This window comes from Mixophyes fleayi, chromosome 7 (assembly GCF_038048845.1).
Source record: "Mixophyes fleayi isolate aMixFle1 chromosome 7, aMixFle1.hap1, whole genome shotgun sequence".
Lineage (NCBI taxonomy): Eukaryota > Metazoa > Chordata > Amphibia > Anura > Limnodynastidae > Mixophyes > Mixophyes fleayi.
The window spans coordinates 7395878-7412788 of NC_134408.1; the positions used below are offsets into that span (position 1 = coordinate 7395878).

Below are 16911 nucleotides of genomic sequence, written 5' to 3' on the forward strand. Positions count from 1 at the left end.
GTTGATTGACATCATGCCAGGGGGAATTGCAGAGGTCTTCAAAAAGAAGGATCAACACTGCAAATATTGACTCTTTGCATAAACTTAATGTAATTGTCAATAAAAGCCTTTGACACTTATGAAATGCTTGTAATTTTACTTCAGTATACCATAGTAACAAAACACTGAAGCAGCAAACTTTGTGAAAACCAATACTTGTGTCTTGGCCAAAAGTTTTGAGAATGACTGTGTGTATTTTTTTTTTTTTTTCCCACGAATTTAATCTCCTCCTGCAATTTATGTGCATTGTCCTTCTTATTGATGGGTGTGTATTGTTTTGAGAGTATTAAGTCGGTGAAGTGTATAAAGAAAGCCGGTATGATTTATTGGATCATTTTTATTTAATGGTATGTATTTTGCTTAGTATTGTGTATATAATAATGATGGATCTGATCTATTCTAATCGCACTGTAAGTCTGTGTTGCTGCCTCTCCTTTGTAGAAAGGTGTTAGGGAATCTGTTTTGTCATTTGGGGTTATTTTTTTGTATATGTTTCATTCATTGTCGTCGTGTTTTTTTTTTTGTAAAGTGCCAAAAAATTTCCCAACGCCGGACAGTCCGCATAAACATCACATGAGTTACACATAATAAAACGTGCAAGTATAAAGTATACTAGTACAATTACAGGTAAATGCATCATTAAAAACAAATTACCAAGTGCAAGTTAATTAGAGAGCTCGTTAACAAATGCCACAAAAATTAGCCAGTGCAAACACATTACTACTTTACAAGGTCTGTTTACACTTACTGTAACTGGAAGCAGACTTTTATTCTGTGCATGATCTATGGAGCATGTGTAATAAAGCCTGGTCCCTGTGTTGCTCAGAAATGGAGAGCAGGGGCCCCACTCACTGCTGGGCCCCGTGGCAGCCACATCCACTGCGGTGGGTTTTCCACTGCCAACCGTGTACTCCTTCCCCCACAACCCACCTTTCTGTTGTGCAATGAGGTAACATTGTTCCCATCCCCCCCTTCAGATGGCCAGCAGAGGGTGCTATCATGCCCTGAGCAGAGCAGGCTGGAATGACAGTCTTTTGTCTAAGGCTGTCTTTATTCTATAAAGGGGGTGGGAGCATAATGCTATTTCATAGAGGTGTGACATTCTGGGGCTAAATCTGAGCATTCCGCTCTTCACCTGCACCATATTTGTAAATTCTCATATCTTGTAATTTGTAGTCTTTGAATAGAGCTGAAGTAGGTGTGCAGTGCGAGTGGGGTAGAACTAGGGGCCCTAAGGCCAAATTCCACTAGTGAAACGTGCAAAGTTTTATGACCAAAAGTTGAATGAGACGAATATTTTGCAGAACGACTTTTAAAGCTATGCACATCTCAAGTACACAGATTTTTATTCCAAATTGACAAACTCCTAAGACGATAACAGGGGGAATGGAAAATGGGTGGTGACAGTGATGCAGGTGAAGAGGTAGCGAGCAGTCAACTCATTTTATATGATGCAAGCTCTGTGGGCCTATAGTCTTATGTGAATTCATATACTGTATGGTGACATATTGACAAGTTGCGTATTAGCTACATATTAGTATGTAAGGCCATATTGGTGTATACTCGCCCTTGACTTATTTCTTGTTCTGTATGGCGCTGAAGATTCTGTAGCACCTATATAAATAATTATACTGCCTGTGAAGTGTGAGGCTATATGGAGGTATACTGGCTATGTGGTGGTGTGAGGCTATATGGAGGTATACTGGCTATGTGGTGGTGTGAGGCTATATGGAGGTTTACTGACTATGTGGTGGTGTGTGAGGCTATATGGAGGTATACTGGCTATGTGGTGGTGTGTGAGGCTATATGGAGGTATACTGGCTGTGGTGGTGTGTGAGGCTATATGGAGGTATACTGGCTATGTGGTGGTGTGTGAGGTTATTGCCACAAAGTGCAGTGTGTTGCTACACTTTTGCTATAATAATTTGTCTAGATTTGGCAGTTCACTAACTTATTGTCACCAATCTGTCGGTTTCCTGTGGGTCTGCAAATCTGTCGATACTATTACTGTACAGTATCTGGTGTCTTCATCACTGGATCATGGGTTAAGACTAAACTGACATTATTAGGGGTCATAAAGATATGGGGGGTGGTTAGAATTGATCTGGACAACGCCTTTTTTACGCCATGTTCATACAGAACGCAACGCTTAGAAACCACCAGGGGAATGGCACTGGTATTAGTGGTATCATCTTTTGTACCAGAAAAGCCAGGGTAGTGCCCAATAAAACCCACCACATCATGATCACAGGAGAGAGGACCGAACCAAGGCCCAATATAATGTGTAAATATCTCTGGCTCCGTTCTTAGGGAGTAACTTTGCAGTTTAAATAATTTATGTATACACCAGTCACATGTGTGCTGATCATTGTGATTACATTATTTCTGCCTCAATAATCCTTTTATAATTGTTTTTTCTTTTACAGCTTTGGACTTTGCATCCTGTCAAAGTAAGTAAATGTCTATGTATACTGTTATATTGTACTGAATATTATGTCCTTATAAATGGTCTATGTATACGATTATGCCATACAACCATGAATAATATATCCTTTATAAACTCTTCTTTGGGCAGTCACTGGTGACTCCAGTATGCTAAGAAATATATGTAAGGAATGTCTTGTTCCCTGCTGTGTATAATGTACAGTAACTATGGTCCGCATGGTATAATAAGTGTTTGTCCGTTTGGAGGGCCACAGGTATATATTATTCAGTTTGTATAAGGTGCTAACACATTACACACCGCTGTCAGGCGCAAACGCAGGATTTGTAGAGAGGGGGTTTCCACACCACGCCACCAGTGGGCGAGACCAGCATGCATGGGGGCGTGGCTATAATTTTAGACAGTGCTTGGCTGCTCTCCAACTCTTCCTATCCCCATAATATACATGGTCAATGCTGCGTGCGCTACTGTTGGGTGCATGCAGCTCTCCCTTTTCAAGCAGAGCCGTGTAAAGCGGGGGCAGGGTCCAGCCACCTCAATTATACAGTGCCCCAGGCTTGGAGGGGGCTTCCAGGCACTAGGAACCCTCCCCCCCCTCGGTTTTCCTATGGCTGTATAATGTGTAGAAATTGCAGGACAAGTGGTGACGCAAAAGATATAGAGGTCCCTGGCCATTTAAACTTACAATCAATAATAGTAGGTTGTGTCATACAGGAGATGCAGACAGTAAGGGCCTGGTTAATGTTCGGACATACATCAGTTTCCTTAATGTATCTTGCATGAAACAGCTCTGGCTAGGAATGGATGTTATGCCAATGAGCGGAACTGTAGGAAATTCATGGCTGAACGCCACTTACGACGACGGTCTATGTCTTGAGAGCCAGAACGGGGGGAGAGAAGGGACGGAGTAACTTAGGCAATGTACAGTAAGGACATGCTGAAGGTTGTCTGTCGTAGATGCAGCAGGTTCAAGTCCTGTGTTTCTCGTGCATACGCTTGTTTTTGATCATATCATTTGCAGCAGGGCAGGTGTAAGTGCTGACGGATACTGATGACTGACACTGCATTGTCTATGATGGTTGCACATATGCATGTTGCTAGCTAGCACAGGACCTATGTACGCATTGCAAGCATCGTTGTGTAATGTAAAAAAGATATAGATTTTAAAAAAAAAAAAGTATTGGTTATTAGAAGTTGTTTTATGCATTGTAATGTGACCTTTCCTTGCACTTACTGGTGTGTTCTGTGTAGGCAGTGTGTTCTTCCACCAGATTCAAAATGAAAAAGTTCTCTTGAGATCCACTTCGATTTGAATACAGACAGTTGGAACTTCGCACAAGTTCTGTGCGCTTTGTAAACATGCAACTTACGCACAAGTTCCGATATGAAAAGAATAGAATGTGAGGAAACGTGGAGTGATAAAGTGACATGGAGGGGAAATGGGGAGGAAGGTTAGGAGTCTAGAAACGAGAGCATTCTTGGCGAGATCTATAAAATGTCCAACTAAAATCCCACTGTCCCAGTTACTTATAGTTACTAATTACCATGGCCAGGGCCCCCCGGGCTGGGCCCATAGAAGGCTATCTTGACCTGGGTCAATGGGCCACCAGCACTCTTTGCCCTTTAAAATAGGCTGCTAATTTGAGTCTTGCCCCCCAGACTGAACTTTGCCAGCCCTCCCCTGCCAGGGGCAAAAGTAGATCTTTGTTGTAAGGGCCATTATGTGCTGCTAACGGGTGAAAAGGAAACTCCTTTGGAAACGCACACATAGCATACATGTACTAACAAAATCTGTTTTTATAGTTCACAATCGCATCGTTGGAGGACAAAGTGGCGTCATTACGAGTTGGCCGTGGCAAGTCAGCTTGCGGTACAATCAACTGCATGCGTGTGGAGGGTCTCTGATCTCTCAACAGTGGGTCCTGACAGCCGCCCATTGCTTCCCAACGTAGGTGTTCCATGTATGAGAGCGTGTCGGGGGTCTCCCCTATATAAGGGGTGTTAGTCCTTTACTTCTTCTGGCCTTCCTTGGTTTCGGGCTTTCTGACACATTCTAGGGACCTTTTGCACAGACTGTAATGAAACACTATTGTGTGTGGTTTTTGATGCTTTTAAATGTAGGCAGCTCTTAAGGATACAACCGTAAAGTCTGTTATTTTAGTGCTATTCCCTTTTTATTGGTTTGGAATCGCTGTGTTTAGATTCTCTGTGTTTCTACAACAATTGCCAGGTTTCACTTTGCTAATCTCTCTAGGGTTATTGAGGCTACAGTCGAAGTGCCTATTGTTTGCAGCGGAAATCGAGACTGTTGCTTATCTCTAACAATACAACTGCTAAATTACTTTATTAATCCCAAACACTTATTAACCATAAAATGCTAAAGGTTCTGGCTAAAGTGAAATAATTGACAATAGTGTTCCATTTTACTTTTATTAAAATATATATATATATATATTTATTTTTTTTCAAATTGCAATGACCCTGATGGTTTGTTGCTGCAGACTTTTGGCACCGGTCTGGTATATAGATTAGTGTTGTGGTGCTGCCACATATCTAGCGGTGTGACTGTGCTCTGCTACTTTATGGGGATTGTTGACACTGTTGCACTGACGTATTTTCCACACTCTTCCCCCAGGGAACACGCGTTTAGTGATTATGAGGTCGTCGTTGGAACAACCAGCCTGAAAATCACGGACTCCACTGTCATCACAGTGCTTGTAGCCAATGTGCACAAGTACCCTGGGTACAGCCAGGACGCCTACTCCTGGGATATCGCCCTGGTCCAGCTTGCGAATCCAGTGCCCTTAAGTAGCGCTGTAAATATCATTAGGCTGCCCTCCGCCAACGTGCAGTTTCCAGCCGGGATGAAATGCAAGATCACCGGATGGGGCAATATTCATCACTCGGGTAAAGAGTTTGTAAAATGACAGCTGGGACGTTGCTGTGTCTGGTTATTGTAAATGAGATGTCATCTATTCTTTTTATTTTGTGTCTCTGCAGTAACCCTCCCGGACCCGCAAACCCTGCAGGTGGGACAAGTCACAATCATCAGCAGAAAGACCTGTAATTGTCTGTATCACATCAACCCTACCGAAGACACACTGTCGTCCATCCAGGCTGATATGATCTGCGCGGGAGCGACGGATGGCTCTGTGGACGCCTGTCAGGTAGGTGTGAAGCTCATGGGAGGTCGTAGCCAGACCAGGAATTACACGTTGGTGCTGTTTGACTTTATAAGGGCAATAAGAAGCTTCTCCTTTATTCATCTCTGCATGAAGCTAGCCATCTTCTGGGCAGTTATGAATATTCATAAGTATTAATGATCAAGGACAACCCATGTACTGGCGGGAGCATGCTCCGTGTGCTCCTGAGAACATAAAGCTGCCAGCTTTCAGCACATAGTCATGAATTGGTTACCTGGTCCTGCTCCGGACCAGGTCCAGGGGATGGACAGTAGAAGCAGCTGCGTTGAGCCGAAGTCCATCACCCAATACAGTAATTTTATTTTTCTTCCTGTTTGATTCTATCCGCAGGAGAACGGTGTGTTCCATAAGAAGTCGGCACCTAGTCACCACTTCCTTGATAGATTGGTGTAATAAAGGCATTTAAGCATCATTCCTATGCTGTGATCATGTGATTGTCATGTTTATAACAGCAGTTCATAATCTGTACCTTGGATGTTGAAACACCTTGTCCTACTCTTACACTCGCACCAACTGCTGAATAATGCTTTAGAAATAACAACCAAAACGTTGTCAATAACTGCACATTACAACTGGGCTTTTACTTGCGTTGTACGGTTATAGTTGGAGCACAGGTACACTGGCCAAGGTAGGCTGCAGTGAGGCAACTACCTTCGTTCAGGCTGTTACCTGTCTGGACATCGGTGCTGGGTATCAGTCACCCCTAAATCGGTGGTCTGGATTGGATCCAAGAGAAGAGCGAACACCACAAAACCCACTATTAAGAAGATACACTGTCCATTCTTTATCTAGTGCCCAGGATGGACAGGAGGCCTGTACCTGGCTCCCCTCCTCTGGCACGCACCATAGATATTAACACTGACAGGATGCCCAGAAATCTACCTCCTCCTGAGGCTTTGTCAAGGCCACCTCAAACTATCCTTCTTCCACTCAGGAAAAAAAAGTTAGGTCAAGCCAAGGCCTAGCAATGTATCTTGCTCCCTGTTGTGTAACTTGGTCTATGCTCCATGGTGTCAGGAAGCGGTCCCTACATTCTTTATGGTTTCCTTATGAACTGCAAAAATAATATACTAACTATATGCTCGGGACATTTGGGAGGTACAGAACAACCTCCTCCAACACAGACTCCTGCTGTGACGACCATAATTGATTGAGATCACAACTAGATAAAGGGATGGATTATTCCCAGACATCACCAGTTTCTTTACATTCATCCACAAAGGGTTTAGCGTCTCTTCATGAGATCTTTAAGCGGCCACTCGTCATAATCATCCATAGATCTATGGTGAACTGAGCGTTGGTTTTTCAAAACCAACCCAAAGGTAGTGTCCAGGTCAAAAACTCCGTTGTCCACATCTGTCTTTTATACCTTGACCTCAAAGGGTAGATCTATCTCTGCCTGATCCTTCTGAGATGTGAGTTAGGGAGCCTTTCTAGGTGTGTAGAAGCTGTGCTAGGTCACTATACCAAGATAAAGCACCAATGACTCTAGTGAGATGGGAGGACACATGCACATCTATCGGCCATTGTAATAAAGGGAGGTTTTAAAAGTGGTCAGTATAATGAGGGAGCACTGTCATTTGTCTTGTGTGTTCAATGAATTTGCATGTATAATAAGGTGAAGGTGATAAATCATGAAGGCTAAGGGCCTAATTCAAAGTGTAAGTAAATGCGTATGTTCTCTGAAGATGCATTTGCATTGTGTCTAACTTGTGAACATGTACACAAACCTTCTATTTCATATGTAATTTGCATGAAGCCTCATTTAAAATGTAATAACCTACCTAATACAGGCGGAGTAACTGCTAACATACGTAAAAAAATGTGCACTTTTTTTTTTTTTTTCTTTGCTACAATACACTCGGCAAATCCTAATTTATGGCCAAATGACTTGAAGTCTGCATAAATATCTGCGAATCATTTGCAAACCTCTAATTACAAGCAGTTTGGGTGTTTGTCATCATCAACTGCTAATTGCACCTGTCTCTGACACCGGCAAATAAAACCGCTTTTGCAGACGTACTTACGACTACGTCCCAGTCGGAATCTGTAGGCAATTGTTCGAACGCGCCCTTACTGTACATTGCTTACGTTAGAACACCCCTTCCCTCCCTGTCACAACTGCTTAGGCGTAAGTGGCCAAAATAATAACCTGATGGCCTAAATAGCTGCCGTTGTGTCCATTCACGGTTTGCGCATGCACAGTGCGGAAAAATGCAGAGAAATTCTATGCAAACGGATGTCTGTCTCACTCTGAATCAGGCCCTCAGTGAGAAACTACAGCAATAACTGTTGCAGCTTCAGTGTCTCCATCAGACTCTCTAACACTCCTCATTGTCCTTTTATTTCAGGGTGACTCAGGTGGGCCGTTGTCCTGTTACGCCAATAACAACTGGTATCAGGCCGGGGTTGTCAGCTGGGGAGACGAATGCGGGTCACCTAACAGACCCGGAGTCTACATCGCCACCATTGCCTATGTCAACTGGATTAAGGGCTACGTTCCAGAAGCTCAGGTGGATGACTTCACGATCGATACGCCACCGGCGGCAGATGATGCGAATGGATGCACCGGCGCAGATGGTGTAGTCTACCCTTACCCGAATGCTGCATCGGCCGTCCTAGTAACCTTTGCTGTCCTTCCCTTGTATTGGCTGACCGCGTATCTGTTGACCAACTTGTAGGCAGCTCGCACTTTGTCCTGAAAGCAGGCTTTCCCATATCAAGCTGATGATGTGATCTCACTAAGCAACCAGATTTCTCCTCACTGTAATTGCGCACTCCACTCTCCAGCTTAAACCCTTACTGTTCACGCTCCTTTCCTTTTAATGGCCGTCTTGTACAGATCTGCTTTGGGTGCGAAGATTCTGTCACTCCAGATTCCGCAGAGAATGACTATTCAAAGGAAAAGCCTTGGCCCTCCCACTCGAGGGACAGGGCCCTCGTACTGGCATTTCTGAGGCCGTTAATCTACGGGTGCTTCCACCTACTATACGTAAAGGAATCCTAGCCTTGACTAGAATAGTAGTCTGATCCAGATGTTACATAAGTTCCTCAAAGGTCCATAACAAGAATGACTTAACGCAGAGCGGGATGGGGCATGTGGGGTGTTATGATCAATCTCCATTCTTACCTCTATGCCCAGTTCAATAATAATAATAATAAAAAAAAAATCTGTAATTATTATTTTTTCCATTATATCATTCCGATGTCTTATTAGGAAGATGACACTGTGTAAGCACTTGTGCATTTTCTGGGATGAAGAGGTGCGTTTTGTTTTTATATATAACGGATGCATACGAAGACTAGATATTTTAGGATGTACCTTGCCAGAGAATGGATTGGTTCAGACCACACAATGGCTGTGTTCACGCGGAAGGAGCTCCGTAATATGTCTCACATAGGGGTGCCCCGTAGCTGTGCTTTGGCCACGAACAAGGCATGTTGTATGGGTGAATGTCATGACAAGACCCCATCTGGGACGTGGCTGTGAAATGGTTAATCAAAACCAAACCATCTGGTTTAAAATCCCTCCAAAAATATCTTGCACCCAAGTACATCCACCACTAAGATTTTTAGTTCAAGAACTGAATCTTGAAGTCGTCAGTTACTCCGACTGATCTCAAAAGGCAATCGCACCATACGTTAATCAGAGACACTGTAAACCAAGCAATCCTATCTGGCCTGTGATTGCTTTAAGAATACAAACAGAATGTTATTATATGGCATTTAATGACCAGAAAAACTACACCCACCTACGCTGTTGGGAAATCTGCGTGGGAGGGGTTACAGATGGACAATTTGTCAGTAGCAGACTGCGTTTCTCCCACCCCCCCAAAAAAACTGACAATTTCTACAATCATTTCACTACTTTTTTAAAGTTTCTGATTTTCTCAAACCCTGCATCTGTCACATCCTGGCAAGAGGTATTTGATTACCTATTGTCTAAGAACAGTTACCGTAACATGTTTTGTAAACCTATTCTAACTCTTCTGGAACATAGAAATATGGGGGTAAATGTATTATACTCCGGTTTCTTCAACTCGCGGGAGTTCGGCGAGATGACAGCTAAACTTTAAAGTGGCGCTGCCTTGTAAAGACAAGGTTCCCTTTACAAGGCAGCGCCGCTTTAAATTTTAGCTGTCATCTCGCCGAACTCCTGCGAGTTGAAGAAACCGGAGTACGATACATTTACCCCATGGTGTGAGTTTCTGTACATATGCATATGAAACATTATTATGTTAGGATTCCTTGGGGAGATATAGTATATGTATAGGTCATTAATAGTTTATCGGGCAAGCTCTAGCTCCGAGATGTCACAGTTCAGTTGTCAAGGGTTACCAGCGCCGTGGAATTAGTGGCACTATATAAATAAATAGGTGTCTTCAGGATTTCTTTAATCATGGACAGGTGAGGATTTGGCTGGGTCAATAACCACCCTTTTCTACAGACAGAAATCCTGAAAACATGAACTGTTTGTAGCTCTTGAGGACTGAACTTGGACACCTCTGCTGTAGCTGATTAGATTTAGACAGAAAAAGAATGTATACCAAAAACCTCAAACATAGATTATTGAAAGTATTGCTTTCATCCATTATGTTTCTCATAAGGATTATACATTTGATCTTGGAATGTGACCCAACTGTGGTTGTTTCTGGCCAAAGGAATGTTAGCCAATCTTTTAGGATCTTTTGACTGAGCAATATAAAAAAAACAAAAACCCAAAAAGGTGATTGATCTTCCAGGACAACAGGAACTCCCTGAATACACAATTGGGCCAAGTAACAGAAAGAGGGTATCAAAATCCATTAACATCTTGTCTACTTGCACACAGCAGTTTGCTGGAAACCATGTTTTGTAAATTAACTCTAAATTTTATATATTTCCTTAATTATGCTCTAATCATGATGTGAACAGAGCCTTTTTTTTTCAGAAGTAAATATTAAATTCCTATAGTTGAGATACAATTGGCCTCTATTTAGAAAATAATTTTACCCCACTGTGAATGTCATGTTCACTGATACTCTGTAATGGAAACAAATGTCTCATTGTTACTATGATCCTTCTGTATTTCCACTTTTGTTTTCATGATCTTCTGATGTCACATTTGCTAGTAGTATCAAAGAATTAAAAAAAAAGAAAAAGTCTCCATAGATGGAAACAGCGAGAACTATGGTTTCCAAATCCAATCCTCATGGTCCAGTAGTATCGTAGGTTTACCCGATCGCCTCCATCACAAAGGAAATTGCTGGGGAACACACAACGAACAGTGTTTTTTTTTTTTATTTTATGTACGTAAATAGGGCATATGTACATATGTATCAATCTACAAGCGGATCTAAGAAACACCTTGTTGATTTCAGGTCTAGGGGGGCTCTGCTCTAATAGAGAATACGCTGCAAGATACATTTGTGGAGTATAAAGTCCCAAAAGAATGCACAGAAGGGAAAAAAAAAAAAAGCATTCAATTCTCACCTGTTAATATAATGCGGAGAAAGTTTATTCCCCCTTGGATTACATTAGGATGTTAGTGTCTGATGTACATAAACTGCATTTTTACAGTTGCTCCTGATCAAACACGTTCTAGCATGTATACAGTCATCATCACTTACACCAGACCTGAAGCTGGCACGGTACCATATACCTTAGCGATACCCAAAGCTTTAATCAGACATTGCTGTGTGTGCTGGAGCTGGGCACACCCTTACTGTGCATTGACTGCGTGCATACACCCAGATCCCTCCCTGTTCTGCCCCTGAAGGCGTAGTCAGTCTTATTGTCATTTGCACTCGAAGATGAATTACATACATTGAATTCTCTGGGGGGTATAGTTAGGTTCTGGGCAGATATCAGCATTTACGTCCCTTAGTGTCTACTTTCATATGTGTCAGTCATCAATGTATACACCTGTGCTAGGAGATCTGGAAAACATTCACTGTTCAACCAATAAAACAATAAGAGGAAAACCAGGAGAGCTTTTATTCCTGGATTACATAGCTCAATAGTGATTGTCTACTTCCTGCTTGAGCATTGAGATTTGTCCCTCGTTAGGGTCACTGTTACCATAACAGACTATACTTAGTCCACATTTCTTGCATGTTTGAGCCCGACCCAGTGTTAACTTTAAAGCTGCATTAGCACCTAGCAATGTTTGCCTAGAGGTGACCCTTTCCCCAAGCTTGTGTCTTAGGGGGCTTTTATAATACACAATTAGCACGTTGAATTTGTTAGCCAACAATGACTGGCTTTGGAGGGTGAATGGCAGAGGAAGGACCAAGCTGCAATCTCTTGCTTGCTGCATTTTCATCCAGCGCAGAGAGAGAAATAAGAGTGTGAGGCGGGGGAGAAACAGCCTTAGGAAAATGTTTCCCTAGATGGTAATGCAGCTTTGAACTGGCACTACATACACACAAAATAAAACCCCCTATATTAAGACACCATGTATAAAGATACGCATTCATACTTGTAAGTGATCGTTATATTATACAGGTCAAATCAGTGACTTGAAGGGGGGGCGTTATCATGTGTCACAATGGATAACACTTTATAAGAAAAGGGCCAACTATTTTGATGACTTGAGCTGTGGGATGAATTGCAGAAATATGGACAACGTCCCGTTCTAAAGCAGAATAAAAGGAGACGGTACAGTTAGAAATGATACTGTAAGTTTAGATCCACTATAAGTTACGTAGATTAGTCCCTTGTGGACAGACGTGTAACAAGAAATAATGTAGAGAGACTTACACACAAGTGACACTAATGAAGAGAAGCAGAGACAGGTGATCAGACCAGGTAACATTTATTACACGGTATCAGGGGAAGATATTGCCACATCTATCTTAAGTAGAAGCTTAGAAGCCACCGCACCAGGTCTCTTCCTGCATTACACATCCTGAACCCCTCCCAATAACACCGCCACACTCGGGCTGCTGGGAGATTGCTCAATATTCCTAACTCTGAAATCTGTTTTAATAGAAAAAAAGTTTTATGTAAAAAAAATGTATCTTGGAAACAGAAATAAAAATGTTTGTTACTCTCTATAGTACAGCATATTATTTCCCAATGGGCTACAACAAATATTCTTTACAAGTAAGAACGACACGTCTCTGCGTGGGGAATCTATTGTAACTGGCGTGGGTGAGACACGATCCCCCCCCCTCCCCCCCTCTTCTCGGTCTCCGCTGGACAATCGCCTCATTTTTTGGATGCCTTCATTAACTTGTGTTTTGGCGGAGTCCACTTCAGGTTCAGTGAATCTACTGCAGAAGAGAAAACAAAAACCCATTATGTATTGGAGAGGGGCGAAAATATATAATTGCTATAGTTAAGTTAACGGCACTAAAGGAAACGGGAGTTTCACATTCATTATCCAGACTCCGGTCTCCATTATCTAGATACTTCACGTATTTATCTTCAAAATTCATAACTATAAATAAATGTATCTTGTAAACAGAAATAAAAATGTTTGTTACTCTCTATAGTACAGCATATTATTTCCCAATGGGCTACAACAAATATTCTTTGCAAGTAAGAACGACACGTCTCTGGGTGGGGAATCTATTGTAACTGGCGTGGGTCAGACACAATCCCCCCCCTTAGCAATGACATGATTAGTTGGGTGAACACTTATGTAATTAACTGTATTTCAATATAGTATTGTGTGTTATCAGTGGTGAGTACTCCAGAATAAATACATTTCCCATCAATGTTGAAGCAGGCGAATGCCTTTACAGTGGACTGTGGATCTCATGTAGAGTTAGGAGCAGCTAAGGTGCAAGTTTGCATCAGGAATGCTCCAATGACAGGGGTGCAAATGTATTTTTATTTTGACAAATGGCAGCCTGAGAAGCCCTCGAGAGCCTGGTCTCCATGGTGACAATACACAGTACCATGACCCACATCGACCAATCACCGATCAGCTCTTTGATCTAGAGCAGCTTTGTCACAACATCATATACTGATCTGATTGGCTGCGGAGGGTTACACACAAGGGGAGGGGCGGGGCAGCACGTTATTCCGTAATCCTGACCTGTTATGGGGGGCTTCTTGTACTGTGCGCTCTTGAGATGTTCCTCCACCAGTTTGGGGGTGACACAGATCACATGCTGCCCCTTCCAGTATTTCACCATGTTCAGCGACTGTAGGGTTCCAATGATGTCATTCTGCGTGATACTCGTCATTCGACTGAAAGGGAAGGAGTGTGCTTATTATATCGTGGACATTATACAGCAGATAACCGATCCCCCCAAGGAGAAGCCATCCGTAAGGGTCAGCGCGCCTCACCTGAGGTCCTTGATGGAGAGAGTCCCTCTGAAATCCCGTAAGATCTCCAGGAGAACCCAGGACCAGTAGCTGCGGTAGCTGAGCTTGCCCAAGTCGGACAACGGTTTCTCGGGTGAGCCCACTGTATTTTCTAGCTTGGAAAGCTCATAACCTGTGTAACGGGGACATATAGAGACACTCAATAACTACTATACATATTACATAATTTCTATGAGAACTAAAAGAAATATTAGATGGAATAATGCAGAAGGGGGGAATGTCCTGTCTCACCCGATGTCAAGAGACCTGTCCACCGAAACAGATTTGGTCTCACGATACAGCAAAGTTAAACATAGATTTTGACAGCAGAAAAGAACCATCTCTAGTTTGCCATTTCATTTGTGTGATTTCATTATTTATACATTCTAAATCTATGTTTAGCCTATGAATCGCCAGAACAACTGTCCCACGGATCTACCACCCTTGGCTCTTACCAATAACTTGTAAAGTTGGCAATATAACCTCTCTCGTCCTACTACCAACACCTATTCCTATACAACCACGTTATCTACTCAATAGGAGACCAGGCAGACAGAGGTCACCAACAGGACGTACGGAGAAACAAGTCACTTACTGAAGGCGATGAGGAACTTTCCGTAGCCGCGCCTCTGGTACGGAGGAAGGGTTAAGATACAGGCCACGTTGTTTCCGTCCGGGGACTCTTTCTCCTGAAATCACACAGGTTATCTCAATGACTGACAATCCGAAAAAAGGAGGTCAAATTTACAAATTTATTCCGCAGTTACCTTAGAGAAATACCCCACAATGTGAGCTCCTTGCCGGTCCACTTCCGTTAAGATGTAGAACACGAACGGTTCCACGTCAAAGTACAAGGTCTTGTGGTCTAAGAAGAGCTTGGCCAGGAGGCACAAGTTCTGGCAGTAGATCTTGTGGTCCTTCCCATCCACCTCATACACAGATATATTGTTCTTTCTGTAGATCTCTTTCCCTGGAGGCTGCCGCCACTGACACAGTCCCTGGAGGTAGAGGATGGAGTCCATGTATAGAAGATGTAAAACCAAACCGTTCTCAACGTGTTCTATTTACCGATACTCTGGACCGATATTCGTGTAGTCTAACAATTCATTACTGATATTATTGAAGGCACAAGACCTATCAATTCACTAGGAACTGGTGAGCTCAATGAGGCACAGGATAGAGTCGTAGACAAACAGTGGGGCAAATTCTTACCAGGTGGTACCGATAACTCTTCTCGAACTTCATGTACTTCAGGCAGTACTCGCACACCCATAGTTTTGGCTGCTTCCCATAATCCTCTGGAAACGGAGAAAAGTACCACGCGTCAATCTCATAATTCCCAATGTGGATCTTGTCCACGTACTTCACTTTCGTGATCTGGGTTTTAATGAACAAAGAAAAATAAATGGTTAGGCCAGGCAGTACAGCTTTGGACAATAAGGCAGAGTACAGAGTATAGAAGAGTAACACTCACCGCCTCGTGTTCCTTCTCCAGTGCAGCAGTGGTGGGATCCATCTCTGCATAGGTCTATAAAGTGTGTGGAGAAGGGAATTAGGAGGACACAGATGACAACTAGATCTCACTGAACTTTAGAGCAGGTCTTGGAGTCTCAACGCTCTCTGCTGTCTTGCGGAACATGTAGTATAACAGTATCTGAAGGCCACAGTTATACGGCAGCTCTTACAATGAATGCAGAGACTCCTGAGGACTCTTTAAGAGATGGATCGTGCATTACAAGTGGTGAGAAAACATTTGTTCATAATCATGTCAAACCAAAAACACTGAGGACATGCTTTACATCTACTGGTCAATCCTACACGTAATGTACCCTTATGGATACACGTTGGCTCGGAATTATACATGTCTATGGATCCTAGTAATGGTCACTCGAGACTTGGAATGATACTGGTCTATGGACCCTAGTAGTGGTCACTCGAGACTTGGAATTATACAGGTCTATGGATCCTAGTAGTGGTCACTCGAGACTTGGAATGATACTGGTCTGTGGATCCTAGTAGTGGTCACTCGAGACTTGGAATGATACTGGTCTATGGACCCTAGTAGTGGTCACTTGAGACTTGGAATGATACTGGTCTATAGACCCTAGTAGTGGTCACTCGAGACTTGGAATTATACTGGTCTATAGACCCTAGTAGTGGTCACTTGAGACTTGGAATGATACTGGTCTATGGACCCTAGTAGTGGTCACTTGAGACTTGGAATGATACTGGTCTATGGACCCTAGCAGTGGTCACTTGAGACTTGGAATGATACTGGTCTATGGACCCTGGGTCCTCACCTTCTGCACATGGTTAATTTCATCGTGTTTCCTCTTCTGGTTTCTGGTGATTTTCCGCTCTGGCTGCTCGGACAACTCATTCAGGTACTGGTCGGTGTTTTTCTGAACTGCGTCCTTTGCGGTCTTCGTCAGCGCCAGGCGGTTTTTATCCACCCACTCATCCAAGCGTCGGTTAACTAGAGATGTAAAGATGGGGAGGAGGTCAGGTCACATGAAGGCAAAATCAAATTAAGAGCAGCGACCAGGGCTCAGACTAAGGTGTGTAGAAATGCTGGAGTCAGAAGTATCTGAAGTCTACATGAAGTAAGAGACAGACATTATAATAAACACCTGAGGATATTTCTGGACTTACAGCCCACATAATGCACGTAGAACTCCTCACGTCCCTCCTGCTCGTTCAGCCGTGACTGGATCACCTCTGCGGAATCTGGGGGAGAGAGAGGAGACAGGGGTCAGTGTGGTACAGGTCCGCCAAGGGTCTCCAAGGAAAGAAGTGAGAGGTAGTTAAAGGGCAGGAATTTTATTATCCATCTTCCTATATCACACCCTTACATACATGTGCCCAAGTCTATTAATAAGAGTACACCTAATGCACACAAGACAAAAAAAGGGCAAACATTACAAGACA

The 16911-nt window shown here is 43.0% G+C and overlaps 2 protein-coding genes across 2 annotated transcripts in view; one reads left to right on the forward strand and one right to left on the reverse strand.

Moving 5' to 3' along the window:
- LOC142097210 (prostasin-like) overlaps positions 1-12722 on the forward strand; it is a 21381-nt gene extending 8659 nt beyond the window's left edge. The window contains exons 2-6 of the mRNA XM_075178859.1: positions 2466-2489; positions 4286-4430; positions 5118-5389; positions 5483-5649; positions 8037-12722. Coding sequence (XP_075034960.1) covers positions 2466-2489; positions 4286-4430; positions 5118-5389; positions 5483-5649; positions 8037-8366 — 938 coding nt within the window. The 3' untranslated portion in view covers positions 8367-12722. The remainder of the gene's footprint in view (positions 1-2465; positions 2490-4285; positions 4431-5117; positions 5390-5482; positions 5650-8036) is intronic.
- The window catches only part of KAT8 (lysine acetyltransferase 8), a 9991-nt gene continuing 5544 nt past the window's right edge, over positions 12465-16911 (reverse strand). The window contains exons 3-11 of the mRNA XM_075178858.1: positions 16636-16710; positions 16284-16459; positions 15458-15511; positions 15196-15360; positions 14751-14981; positions 14579-14672; positions 13966-14116; positions 13712-13866; positions 12465-12941 (exon numbers count right to left, since the gene is read on the reverse strand). Of these exons, the coding sequence (XP_075034959.1) occupies positions 12877-12941; positions 13712-13866; positions 13966-14116; positions 14579-14672; positions 14751-14981; positions 15196-15360; positions 15458-15511; positions 16284-16459; positions 16636-16710 (1166 nt within the window). The 3' untranslated portion in view covers positions 12465-12876. The remainder of the gene's footprint in view (positions 12942-13711; positions 13867-13965; positions 14117-14578; positions 14673-14750; positions 14982-15195; positions 15361-15457; positions 15512-16283; positions 16460-16635; positions 16711-16911) is intronic.